General features: G+C 42.2%; 1 protein-coding gene across 4 annotated transcripts in view; it reads right to left on the minus strand.

Annotated features, from left to right (window-relative positions):
* Positions 1-87: 87 nt before the first annotated feature.
* The window catches only part of MAK (male germ cell-associated kinase), a 51,514-nt gene continuing 37,919 nt past the window's right edge, over positions 88-13,682 (minus strand). Inside the window, exons 12-15 of one of the 4 annotated variants that reach the window (XM_010835861.1) lie at positions 9,683-9,814; positions 7,256-7,330; positions 6,346-6,465; positions 88-2,533 (exon numbers count right to left, since the gene is read on the minus strand). In XM_010835861.1, coding sequence (XP_010834163.1) covers positions 2,379-2,533; positions 6,346-6,465; positions 7,256-7,330; positions 9,683-9,814 — 482 coding nt within the window. In that variant the 3' untranslated portion in view covers positions 88-2,378. Of the gene's footprint in view, positions 2,534-4,849; positions 6,466-7,255; positions 7,331-9,682; positions 9,815-13,682 lie in introns of all 4 variants that reach the window. The other 3 variants (XM_010835859.1, XR_824934.1, XM_010835860.1) reach the window with 3 other exon arrangements.

The following is a 13,682-nucleotide window of genomic DNA, read 5'->3' on the forward strand; positions in this document are numbered from 1 at the left end:
TTTCACTTTCATCAAGAGGCTTTTTAGTTCCTCTTCATTTTCTGCCGTAAGGGTGGTGTCGTCTGCATACCTGAGGTTATTGATATTTCTCCCGGCAATCTTGATTCCAGCTTGTGCTTCTGGGAGTTGCAAATTAAAAATGAGATACTACTACACACTTATTAGAACACCAAAATCCAAAACACTGACACCACCAAGAGATGGTGAGGATGTGGAGCAATAGAAATTCTCATTCACTGCTGGTGGGGATGCAAAAGGGTAGAGCCACTTTGGAACATAGTTTTATTCTTACAAAATCAAACATGCTCCTACCATATGATCCAGCAGTGAATCAAGTGAAGTGAAAACTGACATCCATACAAAAACATGCATGTGAATGTTCACAGCAGCTTTATTCATAATTGCCCAAACTTTGGAAACAACCAAATGTCCTTCAGCTGGTGAATGGATTAACGATGATACAGTGCACATACAGACAATGGAATACTAGTCAGTAATAAACAGAAATGAGATACCAAGCCAAGAAAAGACAGCGAGGGACTGTAAATGGATATTACGGAGCAAGAGAAGCCAATCTGAAAAGGCTATATGGTATGTAATTCCAACTGCATGACATTGTGGAAAAAGAAAAACTGTGGAGATAATAAAAAGATTAGTGGTTGCCAGAGGTTTGCAGGGAGGAAGGGATTTCTGCGGAAGTGAAACTGTTTTGTATGATACTCTACAACTTCGGTTGTCACATGTCATTATACATGCTGTCCAGACCCACAGAATGTACAGCGCAGAACCCTGAACCCTAATGTACACTGTGGGCTTTAATAGCAGTGAATCAATATTGGTGCATCAGGTGTAGCCAATGTGCCACACTTAGGCAAGATAGTCACAGTAGGGAGGATGAGGAGGGGGAGATGAGGGAGTGTATGGAAACTCTCCTTTCTGAGTAGACGCTTCATAAACCTGAAACTGGTTTTAAAAAAAAGTTGACATTAACAACAAAAACAGGCCTCAGTACGAGTATAAAGTTTAAAAATGTAAAGAAAACAGACTAGTTAACCATATCAATTTTAATATCTATTCACAGTTTAAAAGTTTCCCAGCAACACAAAAGAGTATTTTAGCTTTGAGACATTAAAACTACAAATATATATATGGCCATTATCACTAATATTAATATAAATTACTCTTTAGATTTTAACATTTTCCAACAAGGTGAGTCTTTTGTACAAAAATACCATATTCTTACTATCTTATAATGTGCCTTTATATAATATCCACAAAATGATACCAATTGCATTTGTTATAAAGTCGTAAAATGCATAAGATATCAGCAGTTTGATAACATTATTCTTTAAAAAGAATATCCAGTCCATAAAATGACAGGCTTAACTAGACCAGTTCTAAGTTCAAAATGTCAATTTTAAATACCAATTTAAAAATAAAACTAAGAAAATATGTCATAAGTGAGATCACTGCTATAGCAACCAAGTGCATTTGCTCTTCAGAGCAAGTGTGACATTCAGAGCTGAGTCAGTGATCTGTCTGCAGCAGCAGCAGCAAGAATTTGCTTTGGAGAACAAGCTGGCATACTGTGGTGGGAACACGGAAAGAATGCATTTTGAAAGTAATGAACACACTTGATGTGAAGATGACAGAACCTTGACTTGGTTAAGTTGGAAGTCATCAAGCAGTGGGTTTGATGATCACCATTAATGCAGAGCGGTTGTATCGGTCAAAATCAAACAGGAGACTTTCTCTGCTATAATCAGGTGACGTAATTTTGAAATCTTTGTTGAAGTATTTCTAAGAAAGACACCCTGCTGTAGGTTCGAATTATCATTGCTCCCAAAATTATCTCATTCCAAAAGAGGAAAATGATGAATTACCATCTTTTATAAATTACCACTGCCAAATGGTAGAGGAGAACCTTGGTCGCAAAGAACCGTAATTGACGGCCCACAGGCATCTATGTAATTGCTGTACAAAACCAAAACAAACCTTTGAGGCCAAACAAAGTATTAGTCGGGGCAAATATAAAACACTCTAAACACTTAATTTCTGGAGGCATTTTTCTTTTAAAAAAAAAAAAGCTTCTTAGAGTAGTATCTATTAATTTGTAGATCAAATACTTGATACTTTGGCAAATAAAGTTTATTCAATACTTTTAAAGTCCTACCCGTATCAGCATTGTGGGCAATGATGCTAAGAAAATGCATTTCATTTCTAGGAAAAAAATAGGAGATGATTTTTGCTCTTCAGAGTACCCACTATTATATATTTCTTCCAGAACACAGTAGAAATAGACAGCTGTAGACATGTCCCAGGGTCAGGGGGACTTGGTGGACTCCGTGGCGTGACGCCGTGGGGTTCACGCTAGATTCCTACCGGTGGCCTCCATACTTGGCCACCCAGTCTGTCCTCCCGTGCACGGAGGACACTGGCTGTGCACGGTTCACAATATTTAGATTCTTGGCTGTAGGATTATAAGTAGGTCCTGAAAACTGCCCCCGACCAGTTTTGGTGTTCCAGGGATATTCTGAAAGAAAGCACAATCAGAAATTAGAATTTTATTCAGATGACCATGCAAAATAAAGCAGTTCATTTTATGGGGGGGAAGTCTGAATTTAAAAGATTAATTCAGTGTTTTCTAAAGTTTTTATATATATGCATATACAAATATAAACCAAAAATTCTAAGGTAGAATTGTGCTGATGCCAGTTCGCATTTTCAGCAGCTTCCGAGCCATAATTTCTGGTTTGCAGTTCTGACACTGCTGCTCTTCCAAGTTTTGCTCACTGAAGCGCCCATCATATTTAGATAGGCAATACCATCTTGGGTGACCAAGCAGCTCCTTGGTTTCAGTTCAATGGACAATACCCACAGAGTTGTTGATCAGTCGCTAAGTCATGTCTGACTCTGCGACCCCATGAACGGCATCCCCAGGGAGCAGGTCCCCTGTCCTTCACTATCTCCCTGAGTTTGCTCAGATGTCCACTGTGTCGTTGATGCCATCCAACCATCTCATCCTCTGTGCCCCCTTCTCTTGCCCGCAGTCTTTCCCACGTGTTAGTATTTATATCACACTGTGGTTACATCTAAATGACACTTGAACACAGGGTCTCTACAGAAAATGCATTCAGAATTGTCCTGTAAAGTCTGACTTCATGGGGCCCCATAGTAGGTTCCTCTTTAAACTTGAAAATGTGGTTTTAAGTCAAGAAACCTAAATGTTTTATTGGGCAACTCATGGATGACAACATGACCCCAAACCTTTCATCACAAGGCTCGTTTTATTCATACTTGGATTTGGCTGATGAGAACTTTGTGAAACATTTTACTGTGTTAGACATTTGTTACCTGAACAGTTTATGAGCTCTGATTGCTTGAACATCTCAAATGACAAAATCATTTTATAGAGAACTTTTAAACATCCTCAGTCCCTGCTTTGCCCCTTCCTTGCTTCAAACTGGCAGCCAGGTGTCAAGCTGTTCTCACTTGATGGTCCATCTTTCTGTTTGGGATTTAAATACCTTTTGACACTGTGTGGTCGGTGTCTTTCTTGGATTATCCTCTATAGGAGTCAATTTTGAAATAACTAACCATTCTGTACACTTAATAATAGCTCTGCTCTATTTATCTGCGTGGTTTTCCCGTTTCTTTCTTACATTTTTACTGTAGAATCGGGAGTGTAGGAGGAACTCATGGGGGCAGGTGGGTCCTGACATGCTGCTAACCTTGGCTGACAGAGAACATAGCCTTAAGTGGGGCACCATCCTGGTGACGGTCACCTGGGAGGTTGGTGGTTTGGTCGGGACAGGGAGGCCAGGAGCTCTTTCTTGGTTTTAACAGATCATTTCATCCCACACTTACTTGGTTTAAAGTTCTCAGAGGCAATACAAAGCTCCCTAACAAAGACAGGGACAGCGTCTAGAAGGGCCAGTTAAGTGTGCCTGTTTTCTAGAAACTGCCCTTTAGTTATAACCCACTGGGATACAGACCACCATCAGTATGATAAATTAGCGCCCTCACATCTGAAGACTCCAACCGAGCAGAATGGTACCACGGGAGGGCAGAGGAGAGGGCACTCAGGAGGAGGCCCCGGTAGCTCAGAGAAGGGAAAGGGAACCCATTCCTAAGTTACCAGTGGGTGAGAAGTGAGGGCCCCGGGGAGTAACACCCAGAGCGGCTTTTTCTCCACATCGTGACTTAGTGACTAAGTCAAGTCCTAAATGCATTTGAAGGAGACTGTGTTCAGGCCAGTATTCATGAAACCTTCCCCCAAAAGGGAATCATTTTGCCACTGAGGCAGGAGTCTTTGCTGAGAAGTAACTCTTTTAGGACTCCAGCCCCCTGGGGGTGAAGAACCTGGTAGCCCACCCTGCACCACCCCCAGAGCGGAGCTGAGAGCCCGTGGATGCTGGCTGTGTGTTTGTTTTAAAACCTGCATGTATCCTCAGAGGCGTTTAACCCCTTGCCCGAAACCAAGGAGTTCCTTCTTGGCCAAAGGAAAAGGTGTTTGCCTCTAGTTAAGAATGTGATCTGTAACTTTTAGCAAGACAGAAACCTCTGTGCGGTGGAGCTCACGATGGCACCTTCTGCCGCAGAGGCGCCGGGAGAATTCAGTGAGTTACCGTGCCTCAGGACAGGCGGTGTCTGAAGCGGGTCCCTGCTCCAAGTCCCTGTGGCTGTCAGCTCAGGGGACAGGGAGGTACAAGGGGGCTCGGGATGAGAGACGACCTGGCGAGGGAGGCGGTGGCTAATCTGACGTTTCTTCTCCAAACTCAAGGATGAGGACTAGAGCAGAGAGGGAGGCCGAGAGACGGGGAAATAGTCGAGTAAATACGGTAATGACCTGGTTTTATTCTCTTGTGGGAAACTGTCACACCAGTGGGAGGGCTGGAAGACACATCTCTTCCAGAACAGTGTTTTCCTAAGGATTTGCATTGACCACTTGAGAATGGTTAATATTTACTTCTTTTTTTTACCTTTCCTCCTATCACGATCTGTAGGAAAATCTGATAAGCAGAGTAAATGGAAGAGATGAAAAGTTATGAGAGAGCATTTTACTTAGGAAAAAAAAATGAAACCAGGAATATGCATGCTAATCTGACAGAATAATTAATATATAAAGGCCTCCAATCTCTTATAAAAAATACGTTCAAAAATACTCACTTTTACTTTCTCAGGTACTCAGAATAATTTTGAGACATTATAATTTTCTGTCTTCATATTAAAAAGTGCTAGCAAGCTGTGGCTAATGACTCGTGATAAGGCTGGCTTAAAATATTTGAGGCTTTATAAAAAGTATTGCTGTATAAAATTACTTGTATATTTTGTTTCAGCAGAGAAATCCTGAAGCAATTCTTTTCACAGATAAGGTAACTTAGTACTGCGTAAGTACTTCTACTGGGTTAAGATGTAAAATATGAAAGTCCAGTGGTTTTTACAATTTTAACTCCAAGAGTGTGACTGGTGACTCTAACCAGGAGTTCTAATATAAGATCCTGGCTGGGAGAAGACTTTTGAAGTCAACTCATAAAAATTAAACTGTACCTTGGTACCTTATCAAACTTGAAGTTATCTGCCTCAGTGTTAATTTTAGGTGCTTTAATCAGGCAGAATATCTATTTTAGATTGAAATAATTTAGACAACATTCATGGTCAAATCTTGTCAATGCAAGTTCAGAATCCTCACCTCTGTTTCAAGAGCATCCCCCTGAATGTGGCTGTCGTACACCATACAACTGCAGAGCAGTGACCTAACTAGTCCTTTCGTTGGCGGGTGGGGAAGGAGACTTCACCACCTACTATATTGCAAGGCAAGTGCCAGTGAGAGTTCTGTGGTTTAGTTCTAAAGCCTAAGACGGACCTGCAGAAGAGCCGCCCGTGAACTAACACGCAGCAGAGCCTCAGCATCTCTCAGGGTTTTGCTCAGTGCTGGGTACCAGGCAGGGAGCTCTGAGAGATTGATCCTCTCACATCTCATCATGCAGCGCAGCACTCTCTCTGGACTTAAGACGAACAGGGTCAGTCCCAGCTCCACCGTTTACGAGCTGAGTGACCCTCAGTGAGCCTCTTACAACACCAGCTTCCTCATCTGAAAAAGGTCGACCTGATGAGGTCGTTGGAACAATTCAGTGGCAACATCCTTGTGTAAGTGACTCCTATCATTAGACTCATCAAACCACATCTTTGGAAGGAAAATGGGACATTTTGCCAAAAGCAATTAGAACTGTAGTTAATAGATGAGACTAATTGAAAAGTTTTCACTCAGGAAAGTGACTCCAGTCTTTGGACGCTCTGTTCTCATCAGAATTCTCAAAAACTGTTATCTGAAGTTGTTCTTACCTGAAGCTGTTGCACCAATCGGTGCTAAGTGTATCCTCTGGCCAGCTGACCCCACTTCTTTTTTGAAAAAGGAAGGAATATATCCTGACTGATTGTAAGGAGCATAACTTCCAAGATTTCCTAGTGATGTATCATAAAGTTTCAGAGTCAAAAGGTTAATACTTTTAAAGCACCAGAGAGTAACTTTGATTACAACCACTACTAATGCTAAATTCTACTTGGAGGGCATCCTCTATATTTCATGCGAGGTACTACGAGCATACAGGCACTCACTCCCATTCAGTCCGCATAACAACCCCCTTAGAGGCATGTTACCCACGCTGGACCTGGCTAAGTTCTCAAAGTAAGTGACCAAGATCAAACGTGAACCCAGAAGGTCACCCTGAGCGCCCCTGGGTTTGTATGGCTCCAGTTCGTGACCTGAGAGTGGGTTTCCTTCCAGGAAGCCCCTGTCCCTCTGGCACTTCATCACCTTGTAGAATCACCCTGACGAGTGCACCTGTCCTCACAGGGGTTGTTGTACGGACTGAGCGAGGTGGATCCGGAGCACTTAGCACAGGATCTGCTGTCCATCACGTGTCAGCTGTCATCACCCTCCATCGCTATCAGTGAAAATACTCTTTCAGTTATTTTCAGCAGATTTGCTTGATTTCCATAAATTGTCATAATTTAAGAAGACAAGCATAGAGCTTTTTTGAGAGCAAGTTATGCTTAGAATCCCAACGACTGAAGGAGGCCACTCGCGGTGTGGACGCTCCCATCTCTCCTAGTCCTGGTCTGTCCCCTGGAAGCAGGGGCCCTTGGCCATCACAGGGTCCTCTTACGACAAGGTTTGGGGTAGATGTTGAGAGGCACATTGGACAGGAGATTCAGAGACACACCGTACTCATCTACCATGCCCAGAAATTACCTTGTGGGTCCTCTAATTTTTCAGGGAAACTTTCATTGCATGATAGCTTTTCAATGGGTTTGATTATGCTTTCTTCTAAAGAGAAGGCAGACAGAAAGAAAGAATGAACAAGAAGGAGACTGTTAACAGGAAAAGCAGAGGAAAAAATGAATTTCATGATTAGTGAAAAGATCAGAGAGAAACCGTGAAAGGAGAATATGTTTTCTGTGCAGTCACCGCTTTCATTTGCTGTTGATCATCTATTCCCCTGAGGCTCAAAGCTGTGGGGCTGTCATTTGACTGTATTCAACCAGTCGGTCCAGCAAATACTATTTTTAAGTAACTGAGAAAAAAAGAAGGAAATTGCAGAGCTGCAGTGTCGGACATCTCAGCACTGTTAGATGGATAAGTTGAGTCTCCACAGCAGGGAGAAAGCCTGTGAGCTGTCAGAGTATGTGATGGCACTCAGAACTCCTCAGCTGCTACAACAGTGGCCCTCTCCCTCTTGATCCAATACCACCTACATTTCCTTTCTAAAAAAGAGCTCACTTTCAGCTGCTATCTAAAATGTTTCACCATAAGTCTTAGCAATGCCAAAGGATATACCTTCTGGCCTAGTGTGATTATAGATATTTAAAAATAAACTATTACATCTCTCTCTTAAATACAACCAATGGAACCTAAACCATAGTGATTTTACCCTCACCAGTACTGACTTATGGAGAAGGCAGTGGCACCCCACTGCAGTGCTCTTGCCTGGTAAACCCCATGGACGGAGGATCCTGGTGGGCTGCAGTCCATGGGGTAGCTGAGGGTCGGACACGACTGAGCGACTTCACTTTCACTTTTCACTTTCATGCACTGGAGAAGGAAATGGCAACCCACTCCAGTGTTCTTGCCTGGAGAATCCCAGGGACGGGGGAGCCTGGTGGGATGCCATCCATGGGGTCACACAGAGTCGGACACGACTGAAGCGACTTAGCAGCAGCAGCAGCAGCAGCAGCAGCAGCAGCAGCAATTCTGACTTAAGAAATACGTGACCACAGTCCTTTGTGACAGAGAATTTCACATGAATCTCTTTTCTCTCTAAAATTTTATTTTTATTCATATGTCAACTCATTTTATCCAAACATAGATTTAAAAGTCTTTAACCAGTCAAAAATATGTATAGATTAAATCCTTTAAAAAAGGGTCTCGTAACCAACCATAAGTATATTAAAAAAATTTTTTCTGTATTAGTTAGAATGATTCATTGTATATAATTAATCAAAAAGGTGAATATTATAAAACTTTATTATTAAAAATGAAAGGCTGGATGTTTTTTTGAAATTCATCTCTTAATGAGAAAGATAGAACCTTATACAAGTGGTTCATGTATCCATAAATAAATACAGCATGCTCAGTCGTGTCTGACTCTTTGAGACCCCATGAACTATAGCCTGCCAGGCTCCTCTGGCCATGGGACTTCCCAGGCAAGAATACTGGAGTGGGTTGTCATGCTCTCCTCCAGGGGATCTTCCCGACCCAGAGATTGAACTCCCATCTCCTGCATTGCAGATGGATTCTTTACTGCTGAGCCACCAGGGAAGCCCAAATAAATATTATTTATTGCTAAAATCAGACAGAATTCAGCTTTAATTTTTTTTAAGATGGTAAGTAACAAGAAATCTCATAAATGCATAGTAGGAAATGAAAGGTGTTTAGTTACAGCTTTATGATTGTAGTCTTTGAACTCTGTTCAGAGCTACCAAATATCACACAGTGATCTCATAAAAAATGATCTAAAATTGTTTTTAAATTTTATGTTGGAGTACAGTGGAACTAATACAGTATTGTATTAGTTCTAAGAATGATTTTTAATTATCATTCAGCTGTAACTCAGGTTCTTCTTCAGTTATTTTACAAGAACTGGAAACAACTTGACTTTAAAATTTTTTTAACTTTTATGCTGGAGTACAGTGGAACTAATACAGTACTGTATTAGTTTTAAGAATGATTTTTAATTATCATTCAGCTGTAACTCAGGTTCACCTTCTGTTTTTTTTTTTTTTTACAAGAAATGGAAACAGACTTAAAAAGAATCTGTCCCCCAGTCATCAGAGGGACTCACTGTCTCAACACTGACACCAAGACATCAAATTGCCCTTTGACTGCACCCCAGATATTTTCACACCTGAGTGGTGGGTGTGAGTGCTGACAAGTCTTTTCTTTTGTAAAACAGGAGAAAAGAGACCCCTGCTCAGGCAGATCTTTTAGGAAAGAACCCACAGAGAAGTTAAGATCTAGCTAGTGATTTCCTGAAAACTCTCCATGCTGAGGACCAGCTGGAAACCCTCCTTTGCCCCCAAAGGCACCTTGGTTGGAAGAAGGCAGCCAGTACATTTAAAAGTAAAAATCTGCAGAAGGAGAACGATGCAAATTCATACTTTGGATGCAATCTTGCTTTACCTGTGTTATTCCTTCTGAAAGCAAGTTCTGCCCCCAAGGGTCCCAGTGACTTAGGAAACAACCGGTTGTTCCAGACATACGGGTTCATATCCTTTCCACTGGCAACCATGGACACGTTCTTGGGGTTGACACCTTAGAAGGACAAAACAGTCATTTCAGAGGTTAGAGTGCGATCGTAAACTTGAAGGAGAAATATACATTAAAACTAAGACTAGAAATAACTTGGGGGAATGGAAATAAATTTTGGCTGCAGGATAGCAAATATTTGCTATGTGACACCTTCCTAACCCTCAATACAATAACCTGGAATCCTCACAGTGTCTTTTAGAAATGTAAGGTTTTTTTTTTTTTTAATGCAAATAAACATTGGACATTTCCTGCTAAATGTTTCGTAAAAACTGAGATGGCACAAAAATCTTCCAAAAGACACTTCCATGTCACTCACTCATTTTGAGTGTGCGATCTACGCCAGACCCTTCTTGGTTGGTTTCAAGCTGGGAAAACATTCTGGATTCAGCTGGAAAAACAGACATGTGGCCAAGAACCCAGGGGAACTGAGAAGTTGGAAAGTACACATAAAGATTCATCTGGCAAGCTTATTTGCATGTCAGATACAGTAAAATCTCAACAATTTATGATTTTCCAAAATCTGGGAAAGGTGGAATCAGCCTTTGTTACCCAGTGGTCAGAAGGTGTTGGCTTAATATGTTTTAAAGAGATTTGAACACTTCCTGAACTTACTGTCTTTTTACTGATAATTAAATTTGGTTCAGTTTAGGAGACACCAGAGACATTACACTGTCTAAGCCTCTGGGTTGTATGTGTATGGTTCTCTACCACTAATGTAGTGAGTCAGAAGCTGGCCCCAGGTGATACAGGCTCTGGCTTTTCACAGAGCTTCTTGGCAAGGTTTCACGTTTCTGAGACATATAATATCCCCGGTTTTAAAGCCAGAAACACTCCTGGTGGTTCTGACTTGAGCCTCAAGGTTACTTATCATCAGTTCTCTAAGGAAACACTCCATCAGGTAAATCATTTCCCTTTATTATAGGATGTAGCTCCTTATGGATTTTGGTTTCTAATAAAATACCTACAAATAGAACTACAATAAGCAATTACCCAACAATAAAGAAGATGCACCAAGTAGCAATTACTCAGGTTAAAAACGTCTTTAAATATTTACCCACAATGAAGGTATCAGGTCAGGGGGAAAAACTACAAATCTATCTAGGTGAACATTTTTTATAGTTCAACAAAGAATGAGCCCTGAATAGTTATTTTAAGACAATTAGCCTTGAAAGGACATACATACTACACTTTTGAAGGTAACTGCTTCAATTCTTTGTCTTTTTAAAGATTTCAGTTTTCTTGGAAATAGACAAAATGTAGAATTTTAAAACATGTATTAGTTTACAGGCTTTTCTAGACCACCTTCTTAAACTAAACAGTCTTAAAGAGATGCAGAAATCACTCTACTATCATCCCTCCTCTCAAAGGAAGTTAAAAAGTCAGTTAGCAAATATTTACCGAGCACTTCCCGCATGCCAGGCAGTGTGTGTGGCACTGGGGAAAAAGTGGTGAACAGAACAGACCCGTCTCTGCCCTTGTGGCTCTTACCATCTGCTGCTGCTGCTGCTAAGTCGCTTCAGTCGTGTCCGACTCTGTGCGACCCCATAGATGGCAGCCCACCAGGCTCCCCCGTCCCTGGGATTCTCCAGGCAAGAACACTGGAGTGGGTTGCCATTTCCTTCTCCAATGCATAAAAGTGAAAGGTGAAAGTGAAGTCGCTCAGTCGTGTCTGACTCTTAGCGACTCCATGGACTGCAGCCCACCAGGCTCCTCCGTCCATGGGTTTTTTCAGGCAAGAGTACTGGAGTGGGGTGCCATTGCCGTCTCTGCTTACAATCTACTCTGATAAAAAGGGAGACATCAACAGCTGTAGAGAAGCAATTAGCAGTGTGGGGATTATTTAGAAGAATCTCATGCCGAGGGGACAAAAAACAGAAGCAACTAAGCCAGTCTTTATTTTAAAAAGGTGCTTTAAAGCTGAAATGTGAATCATGCTGGGGACTTGGTAGTTGGTAGGGAAGTGTGTTTCTGGAAGGGAAGAAACCTGGAGCCAATCCCAAGGATGGAGGAGGGTGGGGGGAATGGGACCTGGCCTGAATGGGGCTGGAGTGGGGGGCGAGCGGGTGGCAGATCCCAGAATTCATGTCTTGCTAAGAAATTGAAAATACAGTTGGGAGGGGCACACACAGAAATGACACAGGATGCTGGATTCACCAGGTAGAAGGAAGGACTGTATGTGACAATGAGACTCGAGAAGGGTCCACCAGAGCCAGGTTTCAAAAGTGCCGGAACCGGGAGTGAGACCAGAGGGCGTCCCAGAGCTGGTTAGCATGTCCTCCATACACTCTATTTGCAACAACTACCTTGAGATCATTAAGTACCTAAGGCTTACAGGGCGAGCTGATGACCACAGTCCCACCGTAAGAAACAAAACAGAACCGCAGAGTCGTGCTCCAGTTCACAGCCGGTCAGCAGCAGGTCAGTAACTGTGACTCTTGTGTCTCTCTCCCTGAAGGCCAGTGTCACAGATCTGCCAGTCCTTGTAGTATAATGTCATGCTGCCCTGAAATTACATGGCACATTTCGGGAGCTCCCATGATCCTGAAGGTTGATGCTTAATAAGACCTTAATACTTGGCTTTACAGTTGAAAAAATAAAAGGTGGGGCCCAAAAGTAATATTCTCTGTTATTCCTGAAGATATTCAATGAGTAACTATGGACCATAAATAAATGTCAAAGGTCACTTTTGTGTATCTGTTCTCTGCTGGCTCACAGTAGCTGCTCAATAAATGTTTGTCCAAGTGACTGAGCTGAGCTCAATTCTAGTTTCAATTCTCACCCAGCTCTAGAGGGGCCATCTTTGAGACAGAACATGTCAGAACAGGGTACAGTAAGGCTCAGGTTTAGATTGCAAACAATTCATTCTAATTTTGAGTGTTTCTTCAGTTCAGTCGCTCAGTCGTGTCTGACTCTTTGTGACCCCATGAATCGCAGCACTCCAGGCCTCCCTGTCCATCACCAACTCCCAGAGTTTACCCAAACTCATGTGCATTGAGTCAGTGGTGCCATCCAGCCATCTCATGCTCTGTCGTCCCCTTCTCCTCCTGCCCCCAATCCCTCCCAGCATCAGGGTCTTTTCCAATGAGTCAACTCTTCACATGAGGTGGCCAAAGTATTGGAGTTTCAGCCTCAGCATCAGTCCTTCCAATGAATACCCAGGACTGGTCTCCTTTAGGATGGACTGGTTGGATCTCCTTGCAGTCCAAGGGACTCTCAAGAGTCTTCTCCAACACCACAGTTCAAAAGCATAAATTCTTCGGCACTCAGCTCTTTTCACAGTCCAACTCTCACATCCATACATGACCACTGGAAAAACCATAACCTTGACTAGATGGATCTTTGTTGGCAAAGTAATGTCTCTGCTTTTTAATATGCTATATCGGTTGATCATAACTTTCCTTCCAAGGAGTAAGTGTCTTTTAATTTCATGGCTGCAATCACCATCTGTAGTGATTTTGGAGCCCCCAAAAATAAAGTCTGACACTGTTTCCACTGTTTCCCCATCTATTTCCCATGAAGTGATGGGACCAGATGACATGATCTTAGTTTTCTGAATGTTGAGCTTTAAGCCAACTTTTTCACTCTCCTCTTTCACTTTCATCCAAGAGGCTCTTTAGTTCTTCTACATTTTCTGCCATAAGGGTCGTGTCATCTGTATATCTGAGGTTATTGATATTTCTCCTGGCAGTCTTGATTCCAGATTGTGCTTCTTCCAGCCCAGCGTTTCTCATGATGTACTCTGCATAGAAGTTAAATAAGCAGGGTGACAATATACAGCCTTGACGAACTCCTTTTCCTATTTGGAACCAGTCTGTTGTTCCATGTCGAGTTCCAACTGTTGCTTCCTGACCTGCATACAGGTTTCTCAAGA

Source organism: Bison bison, unplaced genomic scaffold, assembly GCF_000754665.1.
Source record: "Bison bison bison isolate TAMUID 2011002044 unplaced genomic scaffold, Bison_UMD1.0 scf7180017864053, whole genome shotgun sequence".
Lineage (NCBI taxonomy): Eukaryota > Metazoa > Chordata > Mammalia > Artiodactyla > Bovidae > Bison > Bison bison.